Below are 27,556 nucleotides of genomic sequence, written 5' to 3'. Positions count from 1 at the left end.
ATCTTGATATTTCTTTCAAGCTTTCAAACATTCTGTTCAGTTGGGTCTCTGTCTAAAAGCAGGGCATGGCTTTATCTTATGAATTCATATTGAATCATGAAAACATAGAAGTAGGAAGAACTTTGGAACAGATCTTTATGGCTTGGCAAAGCTAATTTCCTGATACTTGGTTTGCAAAGCTGTATAGAGGGATGATGCAGCCATGTATAAAGTCTGGGGAGCCCTTGTACTAAATGATGCTATTTCCTAGGTGCAGTATGAAGGTTCATCAATTAATGCAAGTGCCCAGAATAGGCCTATTTGGCAAGAGCTCCAATATATCCCTAGTCTCCTTAAGAACCAAAGCTAGGGCTGGGAATGTGGCTTAGTAGTAGAGTGCTTTCTAGCATGCATGAAGCCCTGGGTTCAATTCCTCAGTACTACATAAACAGAAAATGCTAGAAATGGCACTGTGGCTTAAGTGGTAGAGTGCTAGCCTTGAGCAAAAGAAGCTTAGGGACAGTGCCCAGGCCTTGACTCTAGCTCCAGTACAAAAACAAACAAACAGGGCTGGGAAAGTGGCTCAGTGGTAGAGTGCTTGCCTTGCATGCCTGAGGCCCTGAGTTCGATTCCTCAGCACCACATAAGCAAAAAGCCGGAAGTGGCACTGTGGCTCAAGTGGTAGAGCCTTAAGCTGAAGAGCTGAGGGACAGCGCCCAGGCCCAGAGTTCAGGCGCACGACCGGATCCCCAAAAACAAACAAACAAACAAACAAAAAGAATCAAAACTAGGGAAGCCAGGCACTGGTGGCTTATACCTGTAATCCTAGCTATTCAGGAGGCTGAGATCTAAGGAGCTTGGTTCAAAGTCAGCTCAGCAATTAACTACTAGAAAATAGGAAGTACAGTTATAGGTCAAATTGGTTGAGCACTAGATTTGAACATAAAAGCTCAGGGACAGCAGGCAGGCCCTGAGTTCAAGCCCCACAACCAAAAATTAAAATTAAAAAAAGAATCAAAGCTAAGTATGTTCCTTAGAGCCACTTGTACCATCCTGAGTTGAAGGGGTGGGTCTGGAGGACTGGCCTTCCCTAACAGCTTGCAGGATGGAGAGGAGTGTGGTTATCAGTCAGGTCATATTGCCTGGTCTTTCTCTATGCCCAAGACTGGAACTGCTTGAAGTGATTAATGCTTGTCCAGTGTTGGGAGAAACTCTGCTGGGGCTTCCTCTTCAAACCTCATTCAGTTACCTGGCCCCCTCTCTGGGTATTTTCCTTCCTTCCTTCCTTCCTTCCTTCCTTCCTTCCTTCCTTCCTTCCTTCCTTCCTTCCTTCCTTCCTTCCTTCCTTCCTTCCTTCCTTCCTTCCTTCTTTCTTTTCTTTTTTTTTTGTCAGGCCTGAACTCTGGGCCTGGACACTGTTTCTCAGCTCTTCAGCTCAAGACTAGCACTCTACCACTGGAGCCGCAGCTCCACTTCCGGCTTTTTCTGCTGATGTGCTGAGGAATCGAACCCAGGGCCTCATACATGCAAGGCAAGCACTCTACCACTGAGCCACCTTCCAAGTCCAAGTCTCATACTTTTGCTCAGACAGGCCTTGGACTGTAATCCTTCTATTCCCCCTTCTGGGATTACAGGCATGTTCCACCATACTAGGCTCCTCTACATTCTTTTCTTTTCTTTTTCCAGTTGTAGGGCCTGGGTGCTGTCCCTCAGCTCTTCAGCACAAGGCTAGCGCTCTGCCACTTGAGCCTCAGCGCCACTCTGGCTTTTTTATGCTTATGTGGTGCTGAGGAATCCATCCCAGGGCCTCATGCATGTGAGGCAAGCGCTCTACCACTGAGCCACCTTCCCAGCCCCTTCTTTTTACTCTTAGCATCTGTGGAACAACTGGAAGAATAAAGGTTTGCCTTTATGAGGGACAGCTGCCCCTTCCTGTCTGTCTCTAAAATCTTTCTAGAGAGAGAATGGTGACCTAAGTGAATGTTTACCAAATTCTCTGTGGCAAAAGACTAGGTATTATGATTTCCTAATTCATCACAGATCACAAAATACAATAAATGTGAAGTGTTTAAAAATGAAATTCAAGGGCTGGGAAGGTGGCTCAGTGGTAGAGTCCTTGCCTTGCGTGCCGGAGGCCCTGGGTTCGATTCCTCAGCACCACATAAACAAAAAGAAAAAAAGCCAGAAGTGGCGCTGTGGCTCAAGTGGTAGAGCGCTAGCCTTGAGCTGAAGAGCTGAGGGACAGCGCCCAGACCCCAGAGTTAGGCCCCATGACTGGACCCCCCCCCCCCAAAAAAAAAAAATGAAATTCAAAGGATGGGAATGTGCTTAGTAGTAGAATGCTTGCCTAACATGCACGAAGCCCTGGGTTCAATTCCTCAGTACCACATAAACAGAAAAGGCTAGAAGTGGCACTGTGGCTCAAGTGGTAGAGTGCTAGCCTTGAGGGAAAGAAGCTCAGGGACAGTGCCCAGGCCCTGAGTTCAAGCCCTAGGACTGGCACAATTAATTAATTAGTTAATTAATACAACACAATAAAAAATAAATATAATAAAAAATGAAATTTAAACAAAAGACAGAAGCCAATCGATCCTGTGTGTGATTGAGTATCACAGCAATATCACCTGGCTGTAAGAATGTCTAAAATTTGTTCCTTGCCTTATCCCAGGCCTGGAAAAAACACTTGTTTATGAAGCCCAGTATTTAGGACTGACTGGGTGTGAAAGTAGTACTCAGAAAGGACCTACTACTTTATTCCAACTCTATTTCTTTTGCATGTGTTTAGATTGTTTCTACCATGAGATACAAAATGAGAAAGGAAAATGAGAAAAAGGCAGAGAAGAGAAAAAGCAACCCGTCAAGCTATGCACAGAAACCCACCCCGTGGTTTCTTCCACAAAGCCGTTCGCTCCCCTCCTCTCCCTTTCACCTTGGCTCCAACAAGACCCACAAGGCCAGCCGGTCCTGCAGCGTCCCCTGCACCGCTCCCCTTGACTGCAAGGAGCTGTCCCAGCAGGTGCAGGTGCGGCCCTCTGTGGACCTGGAGCTGGAGCACTGTCACCAGCGAGCTGGCTTCCCAGGCATCAGAGAGAAGGAGGAGTCTTTGCCCTTGGCCCCAGAAGTGGACAGACATGCTGGAGAGCATCCAGAGCCCACATATGAAGAGTGGAGACAGGTGGGTTGTGACAGGCTAGAACATGGCTGCTACCAGGAGAGGTAGCATGTAAATTCAGGGTATGTCTTAGGCCTTCTCCCTACTTCATTTCTCTGGGGTTAGAACACCCCAGGAGACCATTTACTTAAAGATCATATGTCTTCATGCTTCATCAATGATAGGAAAATAGTTCAACAACTTAGCTTCAACAGGTATGGTCAGCTATTATCAATGAGATGTTAGTTTTTGTTGTTGGTGGTCGTAGGTCTTGAATTCTGGGCCTGGGCACTGATCCTCAGCTCTTCAGCTCAAGGCAAGTGCTCTACCACTTGAGCCACAGCACCACTTCCAGTTTTCTGGTGGTTTATTAGAGATAAGAGTCTCATGGACTTTCATGCCCTGGCTGACTTTGAACTGTGATCCTCAGATCTCAGCCTCCTGAGGAGCTAGGATTACAGGCGTGAGCCACCAGCACCTGGCTCCACTTCCAGGGGTGTGTGTGTGTGTGTGTGTGTGTGTGTGTGTGTGTGTGTGTGTGTGTGTGTGTGTGTGTGTGTGTGTGTGTGTGTGTGTGTGTGTGTGTGTGTGTGTGTGTGTGTGTGTGTGTGTGTGGTTAATTGAAGATAAAAGTCTCATGGACTTTCCTGTTAGGACCGTCTTCAAACTGTGATCCTCAAATCTCAGCCTCCTGAGTAGCTAGGATTACAAACATGAGCCACTAGTGTCTGGCTTTTGCAGGCTATGTTTAAGATTAGGTCTTGTTTCGTACCTGGGCTAGCCTATACTACAACCCACCTACTTTAGGATCATCATTGCTGGGATAAGAGAAACAGAGAGACAGCGATATCAGGACACTGTCTCTCAGAGTTCTGAGTTACCTTCAATACCAATTTAGAATATAGTGTTTTCTGTGTGTACTGGTCTTAGGGCCTGAACTCAGGGTCTGGGCACTGTCCTTTAGCTTTTTGCTTAAGGCTAGTGCTCTACCACTAGCCACAGCTCTACTTTTTGGAGATCAGAGTCTCACAGACATTTCTGCCCGGGCTGACTTTAAACCATGATCCTCAGATCAGCCTCGTGGCTAAGATTACAAATATGAGCCATCCAGGGCCTGGCCTAATGCATGGGAATTTATTCACTTAATCAACTATGTTCTTCTTCTCTGTCCTTTGTTCATCCCGTTCCTGTTTTCCTGTGAGCCTCTCTGAGTGAATATGGGTATCTTGGTCTTTCCAGGTGGTGGACATTCTATGGAGTGACCCCATGGCTCAGGAGGGCTGCAAGGCCAACACTATTCGAGGAGGAGGCTGTTACTTTGGGCCGGATGTGACAGAAAAGTTGCTGCAGAAATACAAGCTGCGATTCTTGATCCGTTCACATGAATGCAAGCCTGAAGGTTATGAATTCTGCCACAACCGCAAGGTGGGTGGAGCCTCCACACTGGGACTGTTTGTGGGTCACAGGAGGGACCCAAAGAGCATCTTCCAGACTCTGATGAGCTGAGACCTCTGTTTCTGATAACCAGTTGTGTCTCATATGTGTTACCCACTTGTTCCAAGCAACCTGGCAACCCTTCATTTTCTAAATTGTTATTATAAAAATGATCATCTTTGACTTTTTTTTGCCAGTCCTAGGACTTGAATGGCTTGAACTCTGGGTCTAGGCACTGTCCTTGGTCTTCTTTTGCTCAAGGCGAGTGCTCTACCACTTGAGTCACAGTGCCACTTCTGGCTTTTTTCAGTAGTTTATTGGAGATAAGAGTATCTTGGAGCTTCCTGACTGGGCTGGCCTGGAACCATGATCCTCAGATCTCTTCCTCCTGAGTAGCTAGGATTAGAGGCGTGAGCTACTATTGCTTGACTAATCCTTGTGTATGTGTGTGTGTGTGTGTGTGTGCACGCGTGTGCGTGTGCGTGTGTGTGTGTACATGTGCCTGCCATTTCTTAGGCTTGAACTTAGAGCCTGGGCACTGTCCTTGAGCTTTTGTACTCAAGGCTAGCACTCTACTACTTGAGCCAGAGCTCCTTTTCTGGCTTTTTGGGAGTTAGTTGGAGATGAAAGTCTCACAGATTTTCTTGCCTGAGCTGGCTTTGAACCATGATCCTCAGGACTTTTTAAAACTTCAAAATTGTTGTGGCCACTGCTTGTCAATACTGCTTGTCAATACTCTGACAGCAAGGGATAGATGTGGCTCCATTTTATTGATAGAAATTTGAGGCCTGTGTTTTTCCAGCCATAACTTTAAGTCTCAAGGATTACTGTTCCAGGTCTCAACCCTACAGGGAGCTAGATCTCCACTCTGTTCCAGGCAAGGATTCAGGATCATAGTCTCCTCAGGAGCAAAATCAATGTTCTGATTAATCCTTGGGCATCTCTAGATCCTTCAATATTTGCCGAATCTGCCTGACTGGTACCAATCAGAAGGGATATTCCCAGGAATGCTATATGGCCAGGAGAATAACAAGTTTGCAGTCAATTAAGAAGAAATGTTTGGTTAAATGGTTATGTAAGTTTCCTTATTGTAAGGGTTCTGAGAACCTTTGGTTTTCTATATTCATTGGAAATGTCCAGGAATATAAATATTTTTTCTAGCATCTCCCAATGTATTGATAATAAGAACTTTCCAGAGAGCAGAACTTTTCAGGAGGCATACAACTCCATAAAAAGCTCTACTTTGAGACACTCATCAACGTGTGTGTGTGTGTGTGTGTGTGTGTGTGATTAATTAGCGATGAGTCTCATGGACTTTCCTGCTCAGGCTGGCTTTGAACTATGATCCTCAGATCTCAGCCTCATGAGTAGCTAGGATTACAGGCGTGAGCCACTGGTGCCAAGCTACACATCAGCTTTAAGAACTGATCAGCCTCAGCCATCTCAACTCACAACACTCAGCCTATCCCTAAGTTAAACCCAATAAAATGATTTTTTAAAAATGGTTTCTGAGCCAGGTGTTAGTGATGTACTTTCAAGTTAGTCTGTGAGACTCTAATCTCCAATTAATCACCAAAAAAGCACCAGCAGTGAAGCTGTGGCTCAAGTGTGACTGACTGTGTCATGAGTCATGATTCCTTGATAGTACTGATTACTTCAAAAAAAGAAAACAGCCAGGTGCCGTTGGCTCACGTCTGTAATCCTAGTTACTCAGGAGGCTGAGATCTGAAGATCATGGTTCAAAGCCAGCCTGGGCAGGAAATTCTGTGACACTCCTATGTCCAATAAACTACCAGAAAACTGGAAGTGGCGCTGTGGCTCAAGTGGTAGAGCGCTCGCCTTGGGCTGAAGAGCTCAGGGACAGCACCCAGGCCCAGAGTTCAAGACCTACAACCGCCCTCCCCCCCCCCCCCCCCCCCCCCGCACACACACACACAGAAAACAGTGCAGGGCTGGGAATGTGGCTTAGTGATAGAGTACTTGCCTAGCATGCACAAAGCCTTGGGTTTGATTCCTCAGTACCACAAAAACAGAAAAAGCCAGAAGTGATGCTATGGCTCAAGTGGTAGGGTACTAGTCTTGAGCACGAGAAGCTAAGGGACAGTACCCAGGCCCTGAGTTCAAGCCCTAGGACTGGTACAAAAAAAGAAACAGGGCAGAAAGGAAGGAAGAAGGAAAGAAGGAGAGAGAGAGAGACAGAGACAGAGAGCGCCATGGATGAGTGCAGGGGACCAGCGGTGCTGACAGTGGACTGGCACTATGGGATGGAAGATGAGGGCGTTTTCACTCGCATGAATGCCATCTCTTCTGTTTTGATTTAGGTACTAACCATCTTTTCTGCCTCCAACTACTATGAAGTTGGCAGTAACAGAGGGGCCTACGTGAAACTGGGGACATCCCTGACGCCGCATATTGTGCAGTATCAAGCGAACAAGGCAACCCACAAGTTAACCATGCGGCAAAGGCGAGACTTTTCAATGAATGCTTTTCAGAAAAAATGACAGTGCTTTACAGAACGTTTCGGGGAGTCAGTGTCATTGCATTGGTCTAAATTCTATGTGAAAAAAATTCAAAAAATTGGACTGGGAAGGTGGCTCAGTGGTAGAGCGCTTGCCTTGCATGCCTGAGGCTCTGGGTTCGAGTCCTCAGCACCACATAAGCAAAAAGAAAAAAGCTGGAAGTGGTGCTGTGGCTCAAGTGGTAGAGCGCTAGCCTTGAGCTGAAGAGCTGAGGGACAGCGCCCAGGCCCAGAGTTCAGGCCCCATAACCAGACCACCCCCCCCCCCCAAAAAAAAAATAATTCAGAATTAAGCCAAGTCACAACTACCATCTAGAATAGATAGTATAAAAGCCACATTAATCTGCTGTTTTGGTACTGTAATAAAATAACTGAGGCTATGAAGAAAAGAGGTCAGAACAGTTTTGGAGGCTGAAAATTCAAGAATGGGGCAGCTGATCTTGGTTTGGCCTCTGGGGAGGGTAGAACAGCAGATGGTATCAGGGTGAATACTGACGAGGAAGATCACATCTCGAGACAAGCCAGGTTGAGAGGGGAGAGGCAGGCTTCCCTTTATACCCTTTAAGTCAAGGGTCTCCCAGGAACTACCTTAATCCCTTTGTATATCCCCAGTGACCTATAGACCTTGCGCTAGGCTCCATGTCCCACACTGAGGAGCAAGTGCCAACACATGAAGCTTCAGAGAACAAACCCCATCCTCCCCACATAGATCTCACCCTTCTCCACACACTTAATATTCTACCAACCCATCATTAATGCAAGCAATGTGTCTATTTCCTGCAAAAATTATCCTCTATGGATGTATTTGAATGAAGCCCATATATCAAGCCACCAAGTCTTTTGAAGGTTATTCTCCTATTTTCTCTCGACTAGAGAGAGTTTACATTACCCCAAAAAGCCACTGTCAAAGGCTTTCTTTCTCTATCTACAGACTTGGCACTGAAGCCTCTTTCTGGGCTAGGAAGGTAGAGTGCTTACCTTGCATGCATGAGGCCCTGGGTTCAATTCCTCAGCACCACATAAACAGAAAAAGTTGGAAGTGGCGCTATGGCTCAAGTGGTAGAGCACTAGCCTTCAGCTGAAGAGCTGAGGGACAGTGCCCAGGCCCAGAGTTCAGGCCCCATGACTAACAAAAGAAAGAAAGAAAGGAAGGAAGAAAGAAAGAAACCTCTTTCTGAGAAGGAAATATGGAATATTATTTAAATATCTCTTGGGATGATTCTGAATTTTAATCCTGGTTTAGAATTTACCATGCACTAAATGTTTTAAATAATTCATATATACTGTCTCATGACCAACTTTTGAAATAGATACTATTATTGAACTCAATTTCATATATGAGATCACTAAGAGACAATCAGCTGGCCTGTAGAGAAGGACGGCAGTCTTGACCTATCTTCATTATTATTTCTGCAGAGACAAGTGCCTCAGAGTATATGAGATACTGATATATTCTAGTTTAGTCTACGGAACAAGCTACTGTAATTATTCCACCTCAATTAAAAATAAAAATAGACCAAGTTAGCATAAATCAAGTGACTAGAGAGAACACATTAATATTTAGCATTAATATTGTTAGGATCCATCAGGACCGTCCCAGGGGACCACACAGAGGCAGGCAGGGCCAGGAGAAAGATTATTATAAGGTCTATTAGAGGGGCCATATCTCCCCCTGGAGAGGGAGCAATATGCCATCTGCCCCCATACAGGTGGGTAGCTCTGGGGATAGTGGCCTTCTCAGGTAGGTCTGGGTGGGGAGAGAGGGAGTGGCCAGCTATCTGGCAGGAACTCTAGAGCAGGGAGGAGCTCAGGTCTGGGTGGAGCCGAGGACCAGAAGTGGGGAAAATGCCAACATTCCCAGCTTTGTTGTTTAATAATAAAGAGGGGACCGGGTGGGGAGTAGCTTCTTCTGGAGCTACTTCCAGCCATAAAGGGGTGAAGTAGTCAGGGGTCCCTGATTCGTTGTTCAGCTGGGTACCATCCAAGAAGTATTTGCTTGACAGTTTGCTTGGTAAAGGTCCTCATCTTTTCCATGAAAATAGTTACGGAAAATGCAAGGCGCAATTAGTAAAAGGCAAAAAAATTGCCACTAACAGGCCCAAGAGAGGAATAAGCCAGGGAGGGATTGATTCCCAGAGGGGCTATCAAAGGCCTGAGATTGCCTTTTCTATCTTGGATTGGAGACATAGCATGGGACCTGCCTCCCCATATCCTGGAGGGGGAAGTAAGACTTTTCCAGCTTTAGGATCACAGGAACCTGAGAAGGTAGCAGAGAGATTTAAAGGTACCAGAGCCAACAGGTATTATGTGCTTGTTTGGCTGCTTCCTGCTGGCTTGCGGGCATTGAGGAGTCACTGGAGTTGGGGTCTTTAGGGCCTGGGTCTGCGCTGGGCAAGGCAATGTAAATGAAGTCTCCAGTTATCTGTAGTGACAGGATGGCCTTGACTTGTTCCCAGATGGCTGTTATCCTGTTAAATGAAATGTTTGGAAAGGTCAGGCAAAAGGCTGACAAGGTGACAAGGTCAGTTAACATGAATGACATAGGAGAACACACCCGACCACAGGCCAGAAAAGTTTCATTCGGAGCATAAGCCTAGTTGTGGTCCATAACAGGGAAGGAGGAATAACTGGACTGGGGGCAGGAAGGGGTGTCTAGGGTTTTTGGCAACTGGGTAGAGGAGAGCATAGTGGACTGGTTAGCATTCGTAGACTGGTTTTGAAAGGGCAAGTATAAAGTGACTGCATTTAGAATGTTATTTCCTCTTACTCCCCTCCACGGTTTTCCTTTATCAGGACTGACCTCATCCTGGGGGTCTCAGTGCTTGTTGCTGGGATAGCTCATCCCAGTTAGCATTCAGAGGGTTTGGACTCAGGCCTGGGCAGTCTCTGAGAACTTCTGCTCAAGGCTAGTGCTCTAACACTTAAAGTCATAATGCCACTTCCAGCCTTTGGCTGGTTACTTAGAGGTGAGAGCGTCTCAAGTCAGGCCTCCAGCCTGGCTCTTTGCTGGTTACTTGGGAGATGGAGTTTTAGAGGGATTTTTCTGCCCAGGCTGGCTGTGAACTGTAATCAGAGGAGTCTTTGCCATAAAGGCCCCCTTTATTTCCAATTAAAGACCAATGGAGATAGAGCTTACCTGCAACTTGTTAACAATTGACTAACAATTACACGCCTGAATTTTGTCATTACAAAATGTAAATGTTGGGCTGGGAAGGTGGCTCAGTGGTAGAGCGCTTGCCTTGCATGCATGAGGCCCTGGGTTCGATTCCTCAGCACCACATAAACAAAAAGAAAAAAGCTGGAAGTGGCATTGTGGCTCAAGTGGTAGAGCGCTAGCCTTGAGCTGAAGAGCTGAGGGACAGCGCCCAGGCCCAGAGGTTCACGCTCCACGACCGGACCAAAAAAAAAAAAAACAAAACGTAAATGTTTTCAAATTGCAACTGATTAGTGCTCTAGGTAGCACCCATTATCTTTGGGCAGCCTGTTTAAAACAACTTAATCACCAACTGGTGGAAGGGAACATCAACAAACCGGGACAATGTTAAAGTCTGAGCTTCAGTGGCTCATGCCTTTCACCCCGAATCAGTAAGCTTTAATCATGTGTGACAGAGCCAGGCAGGGACCCAGCCTACTGTTCGCATGGTGGAAGTAGTCGGGATGGTCCAGGCAGTCTGGGCTAGGCTGCAGTAGTGCCTTCCAGTGTATGGATTGTCACACCTCCCGCTGTTTTTCCTGCAAATTTCTACACAGATGGTTAAAGACATCTTCCAGTATTTTTGTTTACTCTGAGTGCACTGTCTTTTGCAGGCTGATCCCCACTGGTTTAGGCAGGCTGACAACTTTGTTTTGTTTCCTGGGCATTGTCCCTCGCATGAGAGTAAACTGCACCCTGAGTCACTACTAGGGTAGAAAAAGCGTTTGGGGGTATCCAGACTCCACAAGCCACAGCACCACGCTTGCACATGTGCTCCACAATGGTTCAAAGGGAATTGATGGACCACAGGAGAGGAAACGGAGAGCCAAAAAACATTAGCCATGATCAAGATGTACAACATTTAACCTTTAGCATAGATGGACATGAGGAATGACAAAAATCACAGCCAAATTAATTACCAACTTCATTCATATTTGAACTTTTTGGAGTTCGTACTTGTAAGGTATATTAAATAAGTGGGTTTCATTAGGTAGCCGATGAAGAGAACACCACGCACTATTCAGGCTAGAAAAGAAGTTTATTTATCGAACTGCTGCTCCACCATGCAAGGTGGAGAAGCATGGCTGAAAAGGAAGGGGGGACCCACTCCTGGGCTGGGACTTATCTAGGCCAGGGACAGGAAGAGGTGTGGTCAGGTAGGGGAGAGGTGTGGCCACACTGGATCCGGACATGACCTCAGGTTCTGGGATCCTCCTCAGGTCAGATAGGAGGCATGTGATCAGAGATGGCCCAGGATGTGACCTAGCAGGAGGGGAAGGTGACTGCTTCCAGGTTACCTTCTGCCAGTTACCTAGGTAACAGATACTGGGCAGAAACTTAGCCAAGAGGTAGAGAGGTGTCCCTGTGCAGACCTTACAGTACTTTCAAAGGAAACCATTTTTTTGTTTGTTTTTCTCAACTCCTTGCTCAATGCCCTTTTAAAACTGCCTTTTTTTTCCTTTGGCTTATAGTCAGGTGATCTCAGAATTTTCAAGGCAACTCAGATTAAACCACAACTTCCATTGACAAAGGGCTTTTAGCAAGCAGAATACTTGGTAGTTACTAGGTTTATATTAGTTGCAATTGTGGTCAAAAGCAAGAAACTTTGAAAACGTGACAGTTTTACATATCTTACATATAGACAGAAGACATGTTTGTGCCCAAATCATAGGGCATGCTTCAATTTTAATATCAGCCACTGAAGTTTTCTAGAATTTTAGCGGCAAAATGCTATTATTTTGCCTAATTATAATGGAACCATGTGGTCAGTTAAAAACAAAAACTTTGCCAACAAACAAAAAAACTTTTCAGGAGACAGGAGGCCTGGGCTGGCCGGGGAGACAGGGAGGGCCAGGAGGGAGGGTCACAGAAACAAGTTCAGTTGGCACTGAACAGCAGCTGAACAGCACTGAGCTAGGCAGCTCCAGAGTTCAGGGGGCAGGGGTACAGGGAGCTTCACATCCCTGCCCTGCCTCTAGGGATTCAGGCATACCCATTACCAGAGGGGTCCATTTACTCCATCTCCAAGAGCTTTTGGAGATTTACTGCAGTGGCTCATGTTAATTTCTCTATTATCCACCACTTGGTCAATGCTAGGGAGAACTCAAGATTTAACTAGAATAGAAAACCTTTTAGCTAAAGTTCCTCTTTAAAACAATGCAATAATCCTTTGAGACTTTTAGTAAGTCCCAAACTTGCTGACCTTTCTTAGGGTTTAAAGTTAAATCCACCCATTTACCTTTTTGTGGTTTAAGTACAAACCTACCCATTTTTGAACATGTTTTACATACACATATACACACATACTCTAGTGCACAAAGATCTTAAAGTATGCAAAATGAATACCATTTTCTTCAATTTTTAGTGGCAAGAGATCCTTTCTTGCCAATCTTACTCTTGCAGATGACCAAGATTTTTTTTTGGGGGGGGGGGGGGAGGGCGTGGAGGTCATTGGTCTGGGGCTTGAACTCTGGGCCTGAGCTCTGTCCCTCAGCTCTTTAACTCAAGGCTAGCACTCTACTGCTTGAGCCATGCCACCACTTCTGGCTTTCTGGTTGTTAATTTGAGATAAGAGTCTCACAGACTGCCAGGTCTGGCTTTGAACGGTGATCCTCAGGCCTTATCAACCTCCTGAATAGCTAGGATTACAGGCATGAGCCACCAGCTGTGCCCAGCTAGATGACCAAGATTTAAGAGGAACTTTAACAAATCACTTTTGCTGGGCCGCATTGGTCCAGGGCTTGCTTGTTCTACCAAGGCCTATTAGCATATTGAATACTTTTCTGCTGAAGAATTGTAGGTGGGGGTCCCCTGGAGCTGAATTCAACCCACTCAGTACTTTTCTCTAGTCTTTGTACCAATTTTGACTAGAGCGTTTTACATATCAATTGACTGGGTACCTTCAGTTGGAAGAAGAGAGAAGTTACCAGAAGCTAACCTCTTAGCCCACCAGATAGCCTGTCTTTTGCCAATTGTAATTGTTAGTAGTTTTACAGGCTGGCAGGCAGGCAGTTTTAGGAGGGAGGGAGGGAGGGGAAGAGAGAGAGAGAGAGAGAGAGAGAGAGAGTTTTAATTACCCAAGAGTGCTCACAGAAATATCTAAGTCCTGTAAAATGGGGTTTCAGTATCTCATGAAGGGGCCATGTGGCATTCCAAATTTGGGGACAAATTTGATTGCATTAGGCTTAAGATTGGGCTCAAAGTTGAACAGTTTTTATGAAGAATTTCAGTTGTGTCCCTCCCATGGTAGGTGACCCAGAGCTGAGGAGTTAAAACCAAGTGTCCTCACTAGTATTGTTCAGCTTGTTACGAAGGCAACACAACAGCAAATGTGATTGTCACCACAAATGCTGGGTTCCTTGGCCCCTGAGGCCCTTAAAGTGAGGTTCAGAACTTGAATCTAAGATTTTGTCCTTGGGCCCTGTGGCCCCCATGAAAGCCCTGTGGCCTATATGGAAATCGGAAGGAAATCTGAACCTCCTGACTAACTACTGGTCTCTTACCCTGGAGTAAGAACCATCAGCTGCTATTGGATGGGTAGGAGATAGAGCGCTTGGTCAGAGGAAAGTTGCCTTGGTGGTCCTCTGGAGACAGCAATGTGAGACTATGGATTAGGCCCCAGGCAGCTGGTAGGACCCCCCTGACCAAAATGGGAATGAAGGGGAGGGCAAATTCACCGGGGAACCTATCCTGGGTTTTGGCACCAAATGTTAGGATCTTTCATGAGTATCCCAGGGGACCACACAGAGGCAGGCAGGCACAAGAGAAAGATTATTGTTAAGTTTATTAGAGGGGCCATATTTCCCCCTGGAGAAGGAATAATATAGTGTCTGCCCCCATCCAGGTGGGGATAGTGATGTGTGCAGGTAGTTCTGGGGTTAAGAGAGGGTGTGGCCAGCTATAAGGCAGGAACTCTAGGCAGGGAGGGGCTCAGGTATGGGTGGAGCTGAGGACTGGAGGTGGAGATAATGCCAACAAATATGACATTTACATACTTGTCCTAAAAATAAACTATTAAAGTCACACCTGGATTATTAAATAAAGGCCAGCTTTACTCAAAAAGAAGTGTTACAGCCAGGTGCCAGTGGCTCACACCTGTAATCAGAGCCACTCAAGAGGCTGAGATCTGAAGATTGTGGTTTGAAGTCAATTTGAGCAGGAAAGCTTGTGAGACTCCAATTAACCACCAAAAAGCTGGAAGTGGTGATATGGCTCAAGTGGTAGAGTGCTAGGCTTTAGCAAAATAAAGCTCTGGGACAGTGCCTAGGTCCTGAGTTCAAGTACCAGCACCAGCACCAAAGAGAGAGAAAGAGAAGTATAACACGAAAATTTAAACTTCCCACATGAAAATCATACTAAGTAGCAGTATCATCTATAGCTTTATAAAATCAGCCATCTGAATGTCACCTAGCCTACTAAATTATAGTCTCCAGGTGACCCCATTATCAGAACACCCAGGACTTAAGCCACTGGAGGGAATCCTATAATGTGCTTTAATAAGATAATCAAAAGCATTCAGCTCTTTGAAATGTTCACTGATTGCTATAAATTCATCACCTAAATTTTCCCGGGATTCACTTTTCCAATGCTATCAGCTATCTCAATAGTTAACTTAGAAAGAAAGGAGCAGTTATAGCAGCTGGGATGGATGGCAATGTCCATATCCTCTCACTTGCTCTTAAGAGAATCCTTACTCAGAGCTCAAAAACTGAGTTTTGGGGAGTGTCAGATACTAAGAGAGGAGCTGGGCTCAATGGTTCATGCCTGTAATCCCAGCTAACTTGGGAGGTGGTGAGAGGAGGATCCCAGCTTGAGGCCAGCCAGGAGAAAAGGTTAACAAGACTCAAACTCTGCTTTTTGAGGTGAGGATATAATGGTATATACCTGTGATCTCTGCAATATAAACGCAGATGTTGGAGGACTTTAGTTGTGGACCAGGTGAAAACAGGAAGCCAGGCGCTGGTGGCTCACGCCTGTAATCCTAGCTACTCAGGAGGCTGAGATCTGAGGATCGTGGTTCAAAGCCAGCCCAGGCAGGAGAGACCGTGAGACTCCTATCTCCAATAAACCACCAGAAAACCGGAAGTGGCGCTGTAGCTTAAGTGGTAGAGCGCTCGCCTTGAGCTGAAGAGCTGAGGGACAGCGCCCAGGCCCAGAGTTCAAGCCCCACGCCCGACAAAAAAAAAAAAGAAAAGAAAAGAAAACAGGAGACTCTGCATGAAAAATAAAACAAAGGAAGGGGGCCCAGAGTGGCTCAAGTGGCAGAGTGCTTGTCTAGGAAGCGTGAGACTCTGAGTTCAAGGAGACAGAATGCCATAACCCCCTAGACTTTCCCTCTAGACCCACATGTAAAATACTTCTTTACATCTCTTGGCCTAGGATTAGCAGGGTGGAGGTGTCAGCTCTCCGAGCTCTGCGGGAAAAGCTATTTGCTCACTCCTCAGACCTCCTTGGTGAATTCAAGAAGCATGATGCAGAAGAAACTGGTAAGAAAAAGTAAAGGTTCTTAGAGCAAGGCGCACTTCCCGGAAATCTGTCTTATGCAGGTAGCAGACAAATGTTTGCTGAATGGATAGATAGGTCTGCCGGGGAGAACAGCTCTTCCCCATTTCCTCTTCGCCTGCCTGAAACCAGTAATCATCTGACTGTCAATCATCTGACTGTGAGTCAGCAAGGGACTCCAGACTCAGGTCAGACAGTGGAGGTACACAGAGACAGAGGGGAAGGAAAAAGAAAGGGGGACTCTTGTTGGGCTGGATTATATAGAGAAAGGTGGGAGGCGGGACCAGGGCAGTCCAGGATGTGACCTCAGCAGATGAGGAAGTAACCTCAGAGTCTGGGGTCTCTTGCTGACTCACAGTCAGGGATTGAGTCAGGTGATTACTGGTTTCAGGCGGGTGAAGAGGAAGGGGAGACCAAACAGATACCAAACCATAAGCCCTTGTTTAATTACTTTCTCCAGCTTATGCAACTTAATGCCTCATGTTGGAGGCTAACCCTTTAAATTCGAAGCTTTTAACACAACATTAATTGTCCAAATAGAGATGGAGGTGGTAAAAGAAATGGAGTCAAGGGAGGGGTGACAAGACCAGAATTCGGCAGAAAATGAGCAGAGTGGAGGAATTGCAAGAATGCCTCTAACGTGAGCAAAAGAGCTGTGATTTGCCTTCCCAATGAGTGTGTGCTTATCACATCCAGCTTTTGTTAGTCAAGTGAACATGTAGCCTTAGCTCAAATTCAGCCAATATCAAACTGAACTTCCACTAACTATAGACCTAGTAAAAACAACAGTAGAGCTGGGTGACGGTGGCTCATGCCTATAAATCCTAGCTACTCAGGAGACTGAGATCTGAGGATCATGGTTCAAAGCCAGCCCTGGCAGGAAAGTCTGTGAGACTTTTATCTCCAATTAACCACCAGAAAACAGGAAGTGGCACTGTGGCTCAAGTGGTAGAGTGCTAGCTTTGAACTGAAGAACTGAGGGACAGCGCCCAGGCCCAGAGTTCAAGCCCCATGACTGAAAACAAGCAAACAAAAACCAGTAATAAGCTGGGTGCTGGTGGCTCATGCCTATAATCCTGGCAACTAGGTGGCTAAGATCTAAGGATCATGATTCAAAGTCTGTGAGACTCTTATTTCCAATCAAATACCAAAAAAAAAAAAACCAGAAGTGGAGCTATGGCTCAAGTGGTGGAGTGCAAGTCTTGAGCAAAAGAAGCTTAGGGATAGTGCCTAGACTCTGAGTTCAAGCCCCAGGACCAGCACCAAAAATAAAAATATACTTTTAAAAAATAGCAGTAGGGCTGGGAAGGTGGCTCAGTGGTAGAGTGCTTGCCTTGCATGCATGAAGCCCTGGGTTCGATTCCTCAGCACCACATAAGCAAAAAGAAAAAAGCTGGAAGTGGCACTGTGGCTCAAGTGGTAGAATGCTAGCCTTGAGCTGAATTGCTGAGAGACAGCGCCCAGGCCCAGAGTTCAGGCCCCATGACGGGACCCCCCCCAAAAAATAAATAAATAAAAAATAGCAGTAATGGAACTGGGTGGCTCATGCTTGCTCATTCTAGCTACTCAGGATACTGAGATCTGAAGATTGTGGTTTGAAGATAGCTCAGGCAGTAGGTACTTGAAACTCTGATCTCCCATCAGTTAGCCAGCAGAAAGCTGGTATGGCTCAAGTGATAGAGCACCAGCCTTGAGAAAGAGAGAAAAAACAACCATGCAAGAATGTGAGGCCTTGAGTTCAAGTCCCAGAACCAGCACACACACACACAGAACTACAACAACAAAAATAACAAAACGCATGCACCTATGTGTTTACCTGTCCTGTAAAGGAAAGCAGACTCTCAGGCGACTAGTCAACAGGTGAGTTCTTTCCTGTAGGCTTCATCACCCTGAGTGACTGGGCAGCAGCGGTGGAGTCGGTGCTGCACCTGGGCCTGCCCTGGAGGGTGTTGAGGCCACAACTGGTGAGCAGCTCAACAGATAACGCACTGGAGTACAAGACCTGGCTGGAGGACTTGGCCAAAGAGCAACTGAGCCGAGAGGTAATGGCAGATAATGGCAGAAGAGAACCCGTGCTGGCCTATGAAACCTTTACAGCTAGCAACCACTTAGGACCCAAAGGCAGGATGGGTGGGGACCTAGAGCAACTTCCTGTTGTATTACTTTTTTTGGTGGGGCGGTTGGAGGTGAGGGGGTGGTAAGGGCAAGGGAAGGCAGCATTGGGGGTTGAACTCAGGGCTTCAGTCTTACTTGCTAGGTGCTCTACTGCTTCCACCACATCTCCAGCCCCTTTTGCTCTGGTTATTTTTCAGATAAAAGCTCGCTTTTTGCCTGGACTAACCTGAAGGACCATCTCCTATTTATAGAGCTATTCATTGAGATAGAATCTTGAGGGCTGGAGGCATACATAATTCAAGCAATACAGCAGTGGCCAAGCAAGCGTGAGCCTCTGGATTCAATTCTCTTATTTAAAAGATAAATTTTTTTAAAAAGTAAAACATGAAAGCTAGATGTTGGTTGCTCATAACTGTAATCCTAGCTACTCAGAAGAAAGAGAAGCAGAGATGGTGGTTCAAAGCCAGCCTGGTCAGAAAAGTTCTTGAGACTTCATCTCCAGTTAACTAGCAAAATGCATACTAGAAGCATGGCTCAAGTAGTAGGGCAAAGCCCAGAGTTCAAGCCCCAGTAAAACACAGACATAAAATGAAAATAAATAGCTAAGATGAAGATGAGATCTCGTGAACTTTGTGTCTGGGCTAGTCTCAAACTATAATCCTCCCCATCCTACCTCCTAAATAGCTAGAATTATATGTGTGAGCTACTGGCGCCAAGCTATTTGTTATATTTGTTTATGTTAGACTTCATGTTAACCGATAATACATGCATTATCTCAGTTAATCCTCAAAACCACTTAAGAGGCAGGTATTATCTGCTCTGTTTGCCCTGGGAGGACAAGATGTTAAGTAATTTCCCTGGGGTCATAGAACTCTAAGCTGTGACTCAAACTCTGGTCTGGGCTGAAGGTGTACCTCAGTGATAGAGCATTACTTAGCAATGCGTAAGGCCTGAGCTCAATCTCTAGCACAAACCAAACAAAAAAAAGCTCAAATCTGTCTGATTTTGTTTCCTTGATACCATGTTTCCCTCCTTACTAGAAAACCAGTCAACAAATATTTACTGACTATGTAATATGGATGGGTTCTTGCATTAGATACTTTAAAAAAAGAGCTTTATTTCAATGCAATTCACACATCATATAAGTTAACGTATACAATGCAGTGCTTTTTAGAATACATGCATCTCTCAGAATCTGTAGGGAGTTGGTTCCAGGACCCCTTAGGGGTACCAAAATTCAAGTTCCTTATGTACAATAGCACCATATTTGCATATAGACTATACATATCCGCCTGTGTGCTTTCTGTGTGTCAACACTGGGGCTTGAACTCAGGACCTTGTATTCTTGCTTGTCTTTTTCATTCAAGGCTGGTGATCTAGCACTTGAGCTATATCTCTACTTCTGATTTTTGCTGGTTAATTGAAGATAAGAGTCTCTCAGATTTGTCTGCCTGTGCTTGCTTCAAACTGAGATCCTCAGATTTCATCCTCCTGAGTAGCTAGGATTACAAGCATGAGCCACCAGCACTTAGTTCCTCCTGTGTACTTTAAATCGTTCCTAGATTGCTCATGATACCTAATGCAATCTAAATAACTGTTACAGTGTAGTGTGTAGGGAAGAAGTGTGTAAATATTCACTACACACACATTACTCTCCTCACCAATTTTTATCTTCAATGGATTGAACTCATGGATGGGGAACTCATGGATATGAAGAGCTGACTATTTGAAACTATCATATCAGTATAAGATCATTTTCATCCTGAGCTATGTCCTTTATACATGACTAAACTATTTAGTAGGCTAAAGAAGGTTGAAGAGGGGCTGGGAAGGTGGCTCAGTGGTAGAGCGCTCGCCTTGCATGCCTGAGGCCCTGAGTTCGATTCCTCAGCACCACATGAGCAAAAAGAATAAAGCCGGAAGTGGCGCTGTGGCTCGAGTGGTAGAGTGCTAGCCTTGAGCTGAAGAGCTGAGGGACAGCGCCCAGGCCCAGAGTTCAGGCCCCACGACTGGACCCCCCAAAAAAAAAAAGAAGGTTGAAGAAAGGAGAGGATAAAATACCTTCAGGATTTATCCCTCCCACCCACAAATGTGTGGTTGTGATAACTAACTGGGTGTTAATTATATATTAAGCTAAGCCTAAACATAAGACATAGAAGCAAAATAAGATGCTTTTTTCCCCCTTTACAGAACATACAGTCCAGTTTGCTGGAAATACTATATCGAAACCGATCAAATCTGGAGACGATTTTTAGGATAATAGACAGCGATCATTCAGGTACTGCACTAATGTTCTATCCCCTTTGATGGACAACAAATCTTTCCCTTGAATACTTTAGTACCTTCCCTGTTCATCCTGACTTTTCTCTCCTCAAGCAGTTATGTGAACCAAGTAAATAGTATCACAGATTATAAATGGCAGACACTAGAAAAGTACGTGAGTGATATAAAACCTATGTCGCAACTCAAGAGGTGAGTCAAGAGGATTGCTTAAGCCCAGAAGGTCAGAGTCAGCATGCTGGGACTCAAAACATACAAATACCATTTAGAAAGAGCTTCCTACGGGAAGAATAATTATTAAAAGATGTGATATCCATTATAGTTCCATTAAAGATTGTCGCAAAGTTCCAAGTGCCATTTGCTCATGCACCCTAGCTACTCAGGAGGCTGAGGATTGAGGATTTCAGTTTAAGGCCAGCCTTGGCAGGAAAGTCCATGAGAGTCTTAACTCCAATTCTCACTGCCAAAAAGCTGGAAATGGAGCAAGGGCTAAGGAATAGAGCGCTAGCATTGAGCAAAAAAGCTCAGAGATAGCTCCCAGGCCCTGAGTTTGTGACAGTCCCTAGGACTATCACAAAAATAGAAAGACAGCCAGACAGAAAGAAAGAAAGACAGAAAGAAAGAAAGAAAGAAAGAAAGAAAGAAAGAAAGAAAGAAAGAAAGAAAGAAAGAAAGAAAGAAAGAAAGAAGGAAAGCAGGAAGGAAAGAGAGAAAGAAAGGAAGAAAGAGAGAGAGAGAAGGAAGGAAGGAAGGATGGAAGAAGAGAGAGAGAGAGACAGACAGAGATAGAGAGAGACAGACAGACAGAGAGAGAGACAGAGACAGAGAGAGAGAGAGAAAAGGCCTGTCACACTAAGTAATAAAAAATGCTAGAATAGGGCTGGGAATGTGGCTTAGTGGTACAGTGCTTGCCTAGCATGCATGAAGCCCTGGTTCGATTCCTCAGTACCACATAAACAGAAAAAGCCAAATGTGGCACAGTGGCTCAAGTAGTAGAGCAAAAGAAGCTCAGGGACAGTGTCCAGGCCCTGTTCAAGCCCCATGACTGGCAAAAAAAAAAATGCTAGAATAGAAAGGCTTTTGGTAAACTCACTTCCTAAAGTATTTTTTAACCTTTTTTTTTTTTGGTGGTATTGAGGTTTGAGCCAAAGACTTTATGCTTGCTTAGCATGAGCTCTACTGCTGAGCTAAACCTCCAGCTCTAAAACTTGCAATTTTGAAATCATTAGAGATTTGTAGGAGGTTACAAAACTTGCAGGAAGTTCTTATACACCCTCTTACTGTTGCCTTTTACACTGTGGTTCAAAGACTTTTTATGAATAATTTTTTTTTGTGGGTCATGAGTCTTGAACTCTGGGCCTGGGTGCCATCCCTGAGCTCTTCAGCTCAAGGCAAGCACTCTACCACTTGAGTCATAGCATCACTTCCAGTTTTCTGGTGGTTAATTGGAGATAAGAGTCTCACAGACTTTGCTGACCAGGCTGGCTATGAACTGTGATCCTCAGCCTTCTTTTTTTTTTTTTTTGCCTGTCATGGGGTCTGACCTCTGGGACTGGGCACTGTCCCTCAGCTCTTCAGCTCAAGACTAGCCCTCTACCACGAGAGCCACTTCCGACTTTTTCTGCTTATGTGGTGCTGAGGAATCGTACCCAGGGCCTCATGCATGCAAGGCATGCACTCTACCACTCTTCCCAGCCCTGATCTTCAGCCTTCTGAGGATAGCAGGTGTGATCCACTGGTGCCCAGTCCCAAGACTACTTTTTAAAAGTATAGCATATAATTCATGTATTTGAAGTACACATTTCAGTGGTTTCTAATATGTTCAGAAGATTATATCACCATCAACAGTAATTAGTTTTACAACTTCATGACCTCCAGAAGAAGCCCCATATTCATTAACAATCCCCCCATTCCCAATCCTTCCCCATGAGCATACCTGCTCAACTTTCTTGCATATAGCTGGAGCTCTATCCCTTGAACTACACTTCCAGTATAGCATTTTGCTGGTTAGTTGGAGATGGAGTCTCACAGACTACTCTGATTGGGCTTTTTGAACGATGATCTTCCATATGTCAGCCTCCTGCGTGGTTAGGATTATAAGCATGAGCCACCAGTACCTGGCTTAAAACACGTTTTATAAATGAGGATGTTTGAATGCAGGGCTTCTCTGTAATGGCACTATTGGCATTTGGACCAGATAATTCATTTTTAAAAGTTCTTATGCATCAGCATGTTTTGCAGTATCCTTGTCCTGTACTACTTCACTCTCACAATGAGAAATGTCTCAGGATACCTCCAAATTGCTCCCAGCTGAGAACCACTGGTGAATATCTTCATGAGAACCTCTCATGGATCAGTGATTTCCTGTGGCCCTCAGGGAGTTTACACTAGCTACAAGACCACAGGGATCTGTGTGCTTACTAGGGAGGGAGCAGGTGCCCTTGTAAAATGTCAGAATGCTGAAAGCTGGGCATCTTCACTGATGTGACCTCTCCCCGGCCCTCTGTAAGGATTCATCTCCCTAGATGAGTTCAGACAGACGTGGAAGCTGTTCAGCTCCCACATGAACGTCGACATCCCAGATGACTGCATCTGCGACCTTGCCCGGAGCATCGATTTCAACAAGGACGGCCACATCGACATTAATGAGTTCCTGGAAGCTTTCCGCCTTGTGGAGCAATCCCGCTCTGAGGGCAGCGCCTCAGACTGCCCACTGTCCTCAGACAGGGATGACAGTGACCGCAGCTGTCCAAATGCATGCTGAGAATGGCCCAGTCTTCATTGCTTACCGTGCCTCCTAGGTCATGCCCAGCTTATTGTTCTGCAAAGATGTGGAACTCCATCCTGAGAATTGGCCTGCCAGCATGCATCAGAATCACCTCCGTATTTGGGTATGGTGGGTCTGTGTGTGTGTGTGTGTGTGTGTGTGTGTGTGTGTGATTACTCTAGCTCCATTTCAGAATCTTCACAAAATAGAACTCAGGTACATTTTCGTGTGTGCATGCCAGTACTGGGACTTGAGCTGAGGCCTGAGCACAGTCCCTTAGATTTTTCACTCAAGGCTAGTGTTCTACCAGTTGAGCCACTCTTCCACTTCCACCTTTTTGCTGGTTAATTGGAGATAAGAGGGCTGGGAAGGTGGCTCAGTGGTAGAGCGCTTGCCTTGCATGCCTGAGGCCCTGGGTTCGATTCCTCAGCACCACATAAGCAAAAAGAAAAAAAGCTGGAAGTGGCGCTGTGGCTCAAGTGGTAGAGTGCTAGCCTTGAGCTGAAGAGCTGAGGGACAGCGCCCAGGCCCAGAGTTCAAGCCCCACGACCGGACCCCCCCAAAAAAAATTGGAGATAAGATTCTCATGAACTTTCCTATTTAGGCTGACTTCAAATCCCAGTTCTTAGACCTCAGCCTCTTGAGTAGCTAGATAATTAAACACCAATGCCCTACCAATATTTTTTAAATTCTGGTGGGTTCTAGTTTTTAAAACTACTGATAATTCAAGCTTTTTGTTGTTTTTATTTTATGTCTTTGATTTATTTTTTGAAATATGGCATGCTGGTAAAAGGAAGTTTTAAAAAAAAATCATAAGTAAGCCGGTCATTGAGGGCTCATACCTGTAATCCTAGCTCCTCAGGAGGCTGAGATCTGAGGATCACAGTTCAAAGCCAGCCAGGCAGGAAAGTACCTGAGACTCTTTTTTTTTGTTTTGTTTTGTTTTGTTTTTGGGTCCGGTCGTGGGGCCTGAACTCTGGGCCTGGGCACTGTCCCTCAGCTCTTCAGCTCAAGGCTAGCACTCTACCACTTGAGCCACAGCACCACTTCTGGCTTTTTTCTTTTTGCTTATGTGGTGCTGAGGAATCGAACCCAGGGCCTCAGGCATGCAAGGCAAGCACTCTACCACTGAGCCAACTTCCCAGCCCCAGTACCTGAGACTCTTATCTCCAATAAACCACCAGAAAACTTGAGCTGTGGCTCAAGAGGTAGAGTGCCAGCCTTGAGCTGAAGAGCTGAGGGACAACACCCAGACCCCAGAGCTCAAGTCCCATGACAGAAAAGAAAAAAATCATATATAATTTTATAATACATTATTTACAGTGTAGCACTTGTTGTAATTATACGCTTGTATAATTTAATGCTCTTGTTTAAATAAATTGATATCCGTTTCTGAGTGTTTTCCCATGTTGCTAGTATTCACAATTATTCATTTAATGCCTGGGTAATTTTCTTTCAAATAGATGCACCATAATCCATTCAGCTTCCCAGTTGCTAAACATGTGTGTTGTTTCCAGTTTTCGTTATTGTAAATAACACTATGGTTAGTAACCATGTATACAACTTAGGATTTGTTTGTTTGGCAATACTGCGACTGCTTCACACTTGCTAGCCAGGCAGGCATTCTACTACTTGAGCCTCACCTCCAACCCTTATAGCTCTGGTTATTTTTGAGTTGGGGATTTTGCATTTTCAAACTCTTGTGTCTACCTGGACTGTGATCCTCTTATTTACACTTCTCATTGTAGCTTCAATAACAGCCACATGTCACCATGCCCAGCTTTTCTGTTCAGAGGTCTTTTAAACTTTTTTGCCCAGGCTAGCTTTAAATGTCAATCCTCCTGATTTCTGCCTCCCAAGAAGATAGGAATATAGGCGTTAGACACTAACCCTTGATATATATAAAAATCTCAGGGGTACTGTCACGGGGTACTGTATGAGTCTGGGTTATCCAGAGAAACAGAGCAATAGGCAATATAGTAAACACAGATAGGAGTCAGTTTTACGCTAAGGAATTGACTTGTGTGGTTATGGAAACTAAGAAGATATTTTCAGTCATCAAGTGGCAGAATCAGGAGAGCCAGGCCAAGTCATAAAGCCTGAGAACAAGGTGGGCCAGTGGTCTAAGGTCAGCTCCCATGTCTGAGTAGAAGGAAGGCCTGTAGCCTAGCTCAGAGTCAGTCAGCAACAGATCCCAAGAGGCCTAAAAACCTCAGAAAGGACAATCTGCTTTACTTAGTCTACTGATTCTAATGTTCATCGTTTCTAGAAACAATCTCAGAGACATACTTACAAGTAGTTTAACCAAATATCGGGGCACCTGGTGACCCAGTCAAGTTCACATTTAAAGTGTGACCTTTTTATGGCTCCATAGATACTGCCAGATTGCTTTTCAAGACCAAGCATATCAATTTTGCTATGAACTCACAACTTTGGGATCATTTCTGAATCTGCTAAAGATACTTCCAAGTGTGTTCATAGTATTTTAATAGGTATTTCATTGATCAGTATCCAAAAGTCTCTCCACTACCTCGTTTTATTTGTAAGCTAGAGAAAAATGAGGTATAAAGAACTTGCAGACTATGTGGCACTATTATTTTGCAGCCGTGCTAGGGTCCTGTGGTTTGCTTCAATTGTATTTGATGAATGGATTGAATAAATTAGTTTTCTTCCCACCATATGGAATACTATGCAGCCATTTAGAAGAATGGTCTACCACTAGTTGTAGATATATGCTTAGCCTTGGGGTTGAGGTAAGACTTTTACTTTCTATTCAAAAAATGCATCAAATTGAGTGAAATTTTGTAAACAATTCTAATCAACAAGGATAATAATCTTCAGTATCTTTAGAAGTTTCTCTTGTGATCATTAGTTACTTTTATAAGGAAAAAAGCAATAAAAACACATATTTAAAAACTAAGCCAGGGCTTAGTGGCTCAGTGGTAGAGCGCTTGCCTTGCATGCCTGAGGCCCTAGGTTCGATTCCTCAGCACCATATAAGCAGAAAAAAAAGCCGGAAGTGGTGCTGTGGCTCAAGTGGTAGAGCGCTAGCCTTGAGCTGAAGAGCTGAGAGACAGCGCCCAGGCCCAGAGTTCAGGCCCCACGGCCGGACCCCCCCCCCCAAAAAAAAATAAAAACTAAGCCAGTTTGATATTACACACACACATACACATACACACACACACAGTCACTAACCTTCAGTAAAAATGCCATTTAGAAGCCACTAGATGTCACTCTATGTCTTACAATGGTGGCTAGAAGGTACAAGTACCTAGAAACTGATTTTGTAGGGTCACAGGAAAACATTAACTTCTGGGGAAGAGACCCTTAGAACACCTACCTGTGCTACCACCAAGTGGCATGAATCAAGAAAAGGAGCAGTACAGCTGAAAGTGGTAGCTCAGATGTGTGATTCCACATGCTTGGAAGGCAGAGGTGGAAACTCCAGTTCAAAGCCAGCTCAGGCAAAAAAAAAATGGTGACACCTTTCCTCTACATCTCAACAAATTCAGTTGTAATCAGTCCCTCTAATCCTAGCTACAGGAGGGCTGGGTGGGAGAATTGCTGACTGGGGCTGGTCTTAGACAAAAAAAAAAATGTAAGACTCTATCTGAAAAACATCTGCTAAAGCTGAAGTGGTAGAACATATATATTTATGCAAGGCCTTGAATTCAAGAAAGACCCAATACCACCAAACACACACACACACACATACACACACACACACACACACTCACCACCAATATGAGATAGAGGCAAGAACATCTAACTTATCTCAGAAAGTCTAACCCTGGACCAGAATTAGAAAAGAGATCCTTCCAGCAGACCCATAGCACAACATATTCATGCCATTCAGGTCACTTCTTAATTCAACGTCATGAGTTTACCACATTAATTGCCTAATCTTGATCCTCAGTTTTGTTTCTAAAATTTCTTCCTTCATGTTGCACTTTTCTAGTACCTAGGCTCAAGCAGTAGAGCGCTAGCCTTGAGCTCAAGAGCAGAGAGACAGCAACCAGGCCCAGAGTTCAGGTCCCATGACTCACACACACACACACACACATACACACACACACACACAAATATATTTATTATCTTATTTATGTAACTGTAACCCCCTGTTCATCATCTTTGCAATACAGATATAAAAAAGGAAAAATAAAATACATGCATAAACATGTAAATAAATACATAAATAAAACCCAAATCTAATCCAGTTTCTGGATCTCCTTAAATTATAAAAGTAATGTAGCCCAAAGCCATGTGTTAAATAATATCAGGATGTTCCAGACACTACAAGACAGACTTGGGGGACACAATGGGACAAATGAATTGGTTTCTTCAACAAATGAATTACAAGGAAATAAGCAAAAAGAGAGGAAACAAAAAATACAGATTAAAAAAAGGCTTAAGCCAAGTGCAGGTGGTTCACACCGGTAATCCTAGCTACTCAGTATCTTGGAACCTGGAGGATAAAGGTGTAAACAAAACAGTACAGCAGAAAAGCCTGCGAGATACCATCTCAAATTAACCAGCAAAATGCTGAACTAGAGGTATGGCTCAAGTGGTTGATCACCAGCCATGATCACAAACAAGCCCTGCAAGTACAAGGCTGGG

At 44.8% G+C, this 27,556-nt stretch overlaps 1 protein-coding gene across 1 annotated transcript in view; it reads left to right on the top strand.

The window, feature by feature from the left end:
• Positions 1-22,936, top strand: part of Ppef2 (protein phosphatase with EF-hand domain 2) — a 48,457-nt gene extending 25,521 nt beyond the window's left edge. Inside the window, exons 10-16 of the mRNA XM_042678279.1 lie at positions 2,765-3,154; positions 4,370-4,555; positions 6,886-7,028; positions 15,655-15,761; positions 17,656-17,819; positions 20,083-20,170; positions 22,683-22,936. Coding sequence (XP_042534213.1) covers positions 2,765-3,154; positions 4,370-4,555; positions 6,886-7,028; positions 15,655-15,761; positions 17,656-17,819; positions 20,083-20,170; positions 22,683-22,936 — 1,332 coding nt within the window. The remainder of the gene's footprint in view (positions 1-2,764; positions 3,155-4,369; positions 4,556-6,885; positions 7,029-15,654; positions 15,762-17,655; positions 17,820-20,082; positions 20,171-22,682) is intronic.
• Positions 22,937-27,556: the final 4,620 nt, after the last annotated feature.

This window comes from Dipodomys spectabilis, unplaced genomic scaffold, assembly GCF_019054845.1.
Source record: "Dipodomys spectabilis isolate Male_0828 unplaced genomic scaffold, ASM1905484v1 ptg000043l, whole genome shotgun sequence".
Classification (NCBI taxonomy): Eukaryota; Metazoa; Chordata; class Mammalia; order Rodentia; family Heteromyidae; genus Dipodomys; species Dipodomys spectabilis.
Note: the sequence above shows the minus strand (reverse complement) of the source record. Positions and strands in the feature narration are given on the sequence as shown.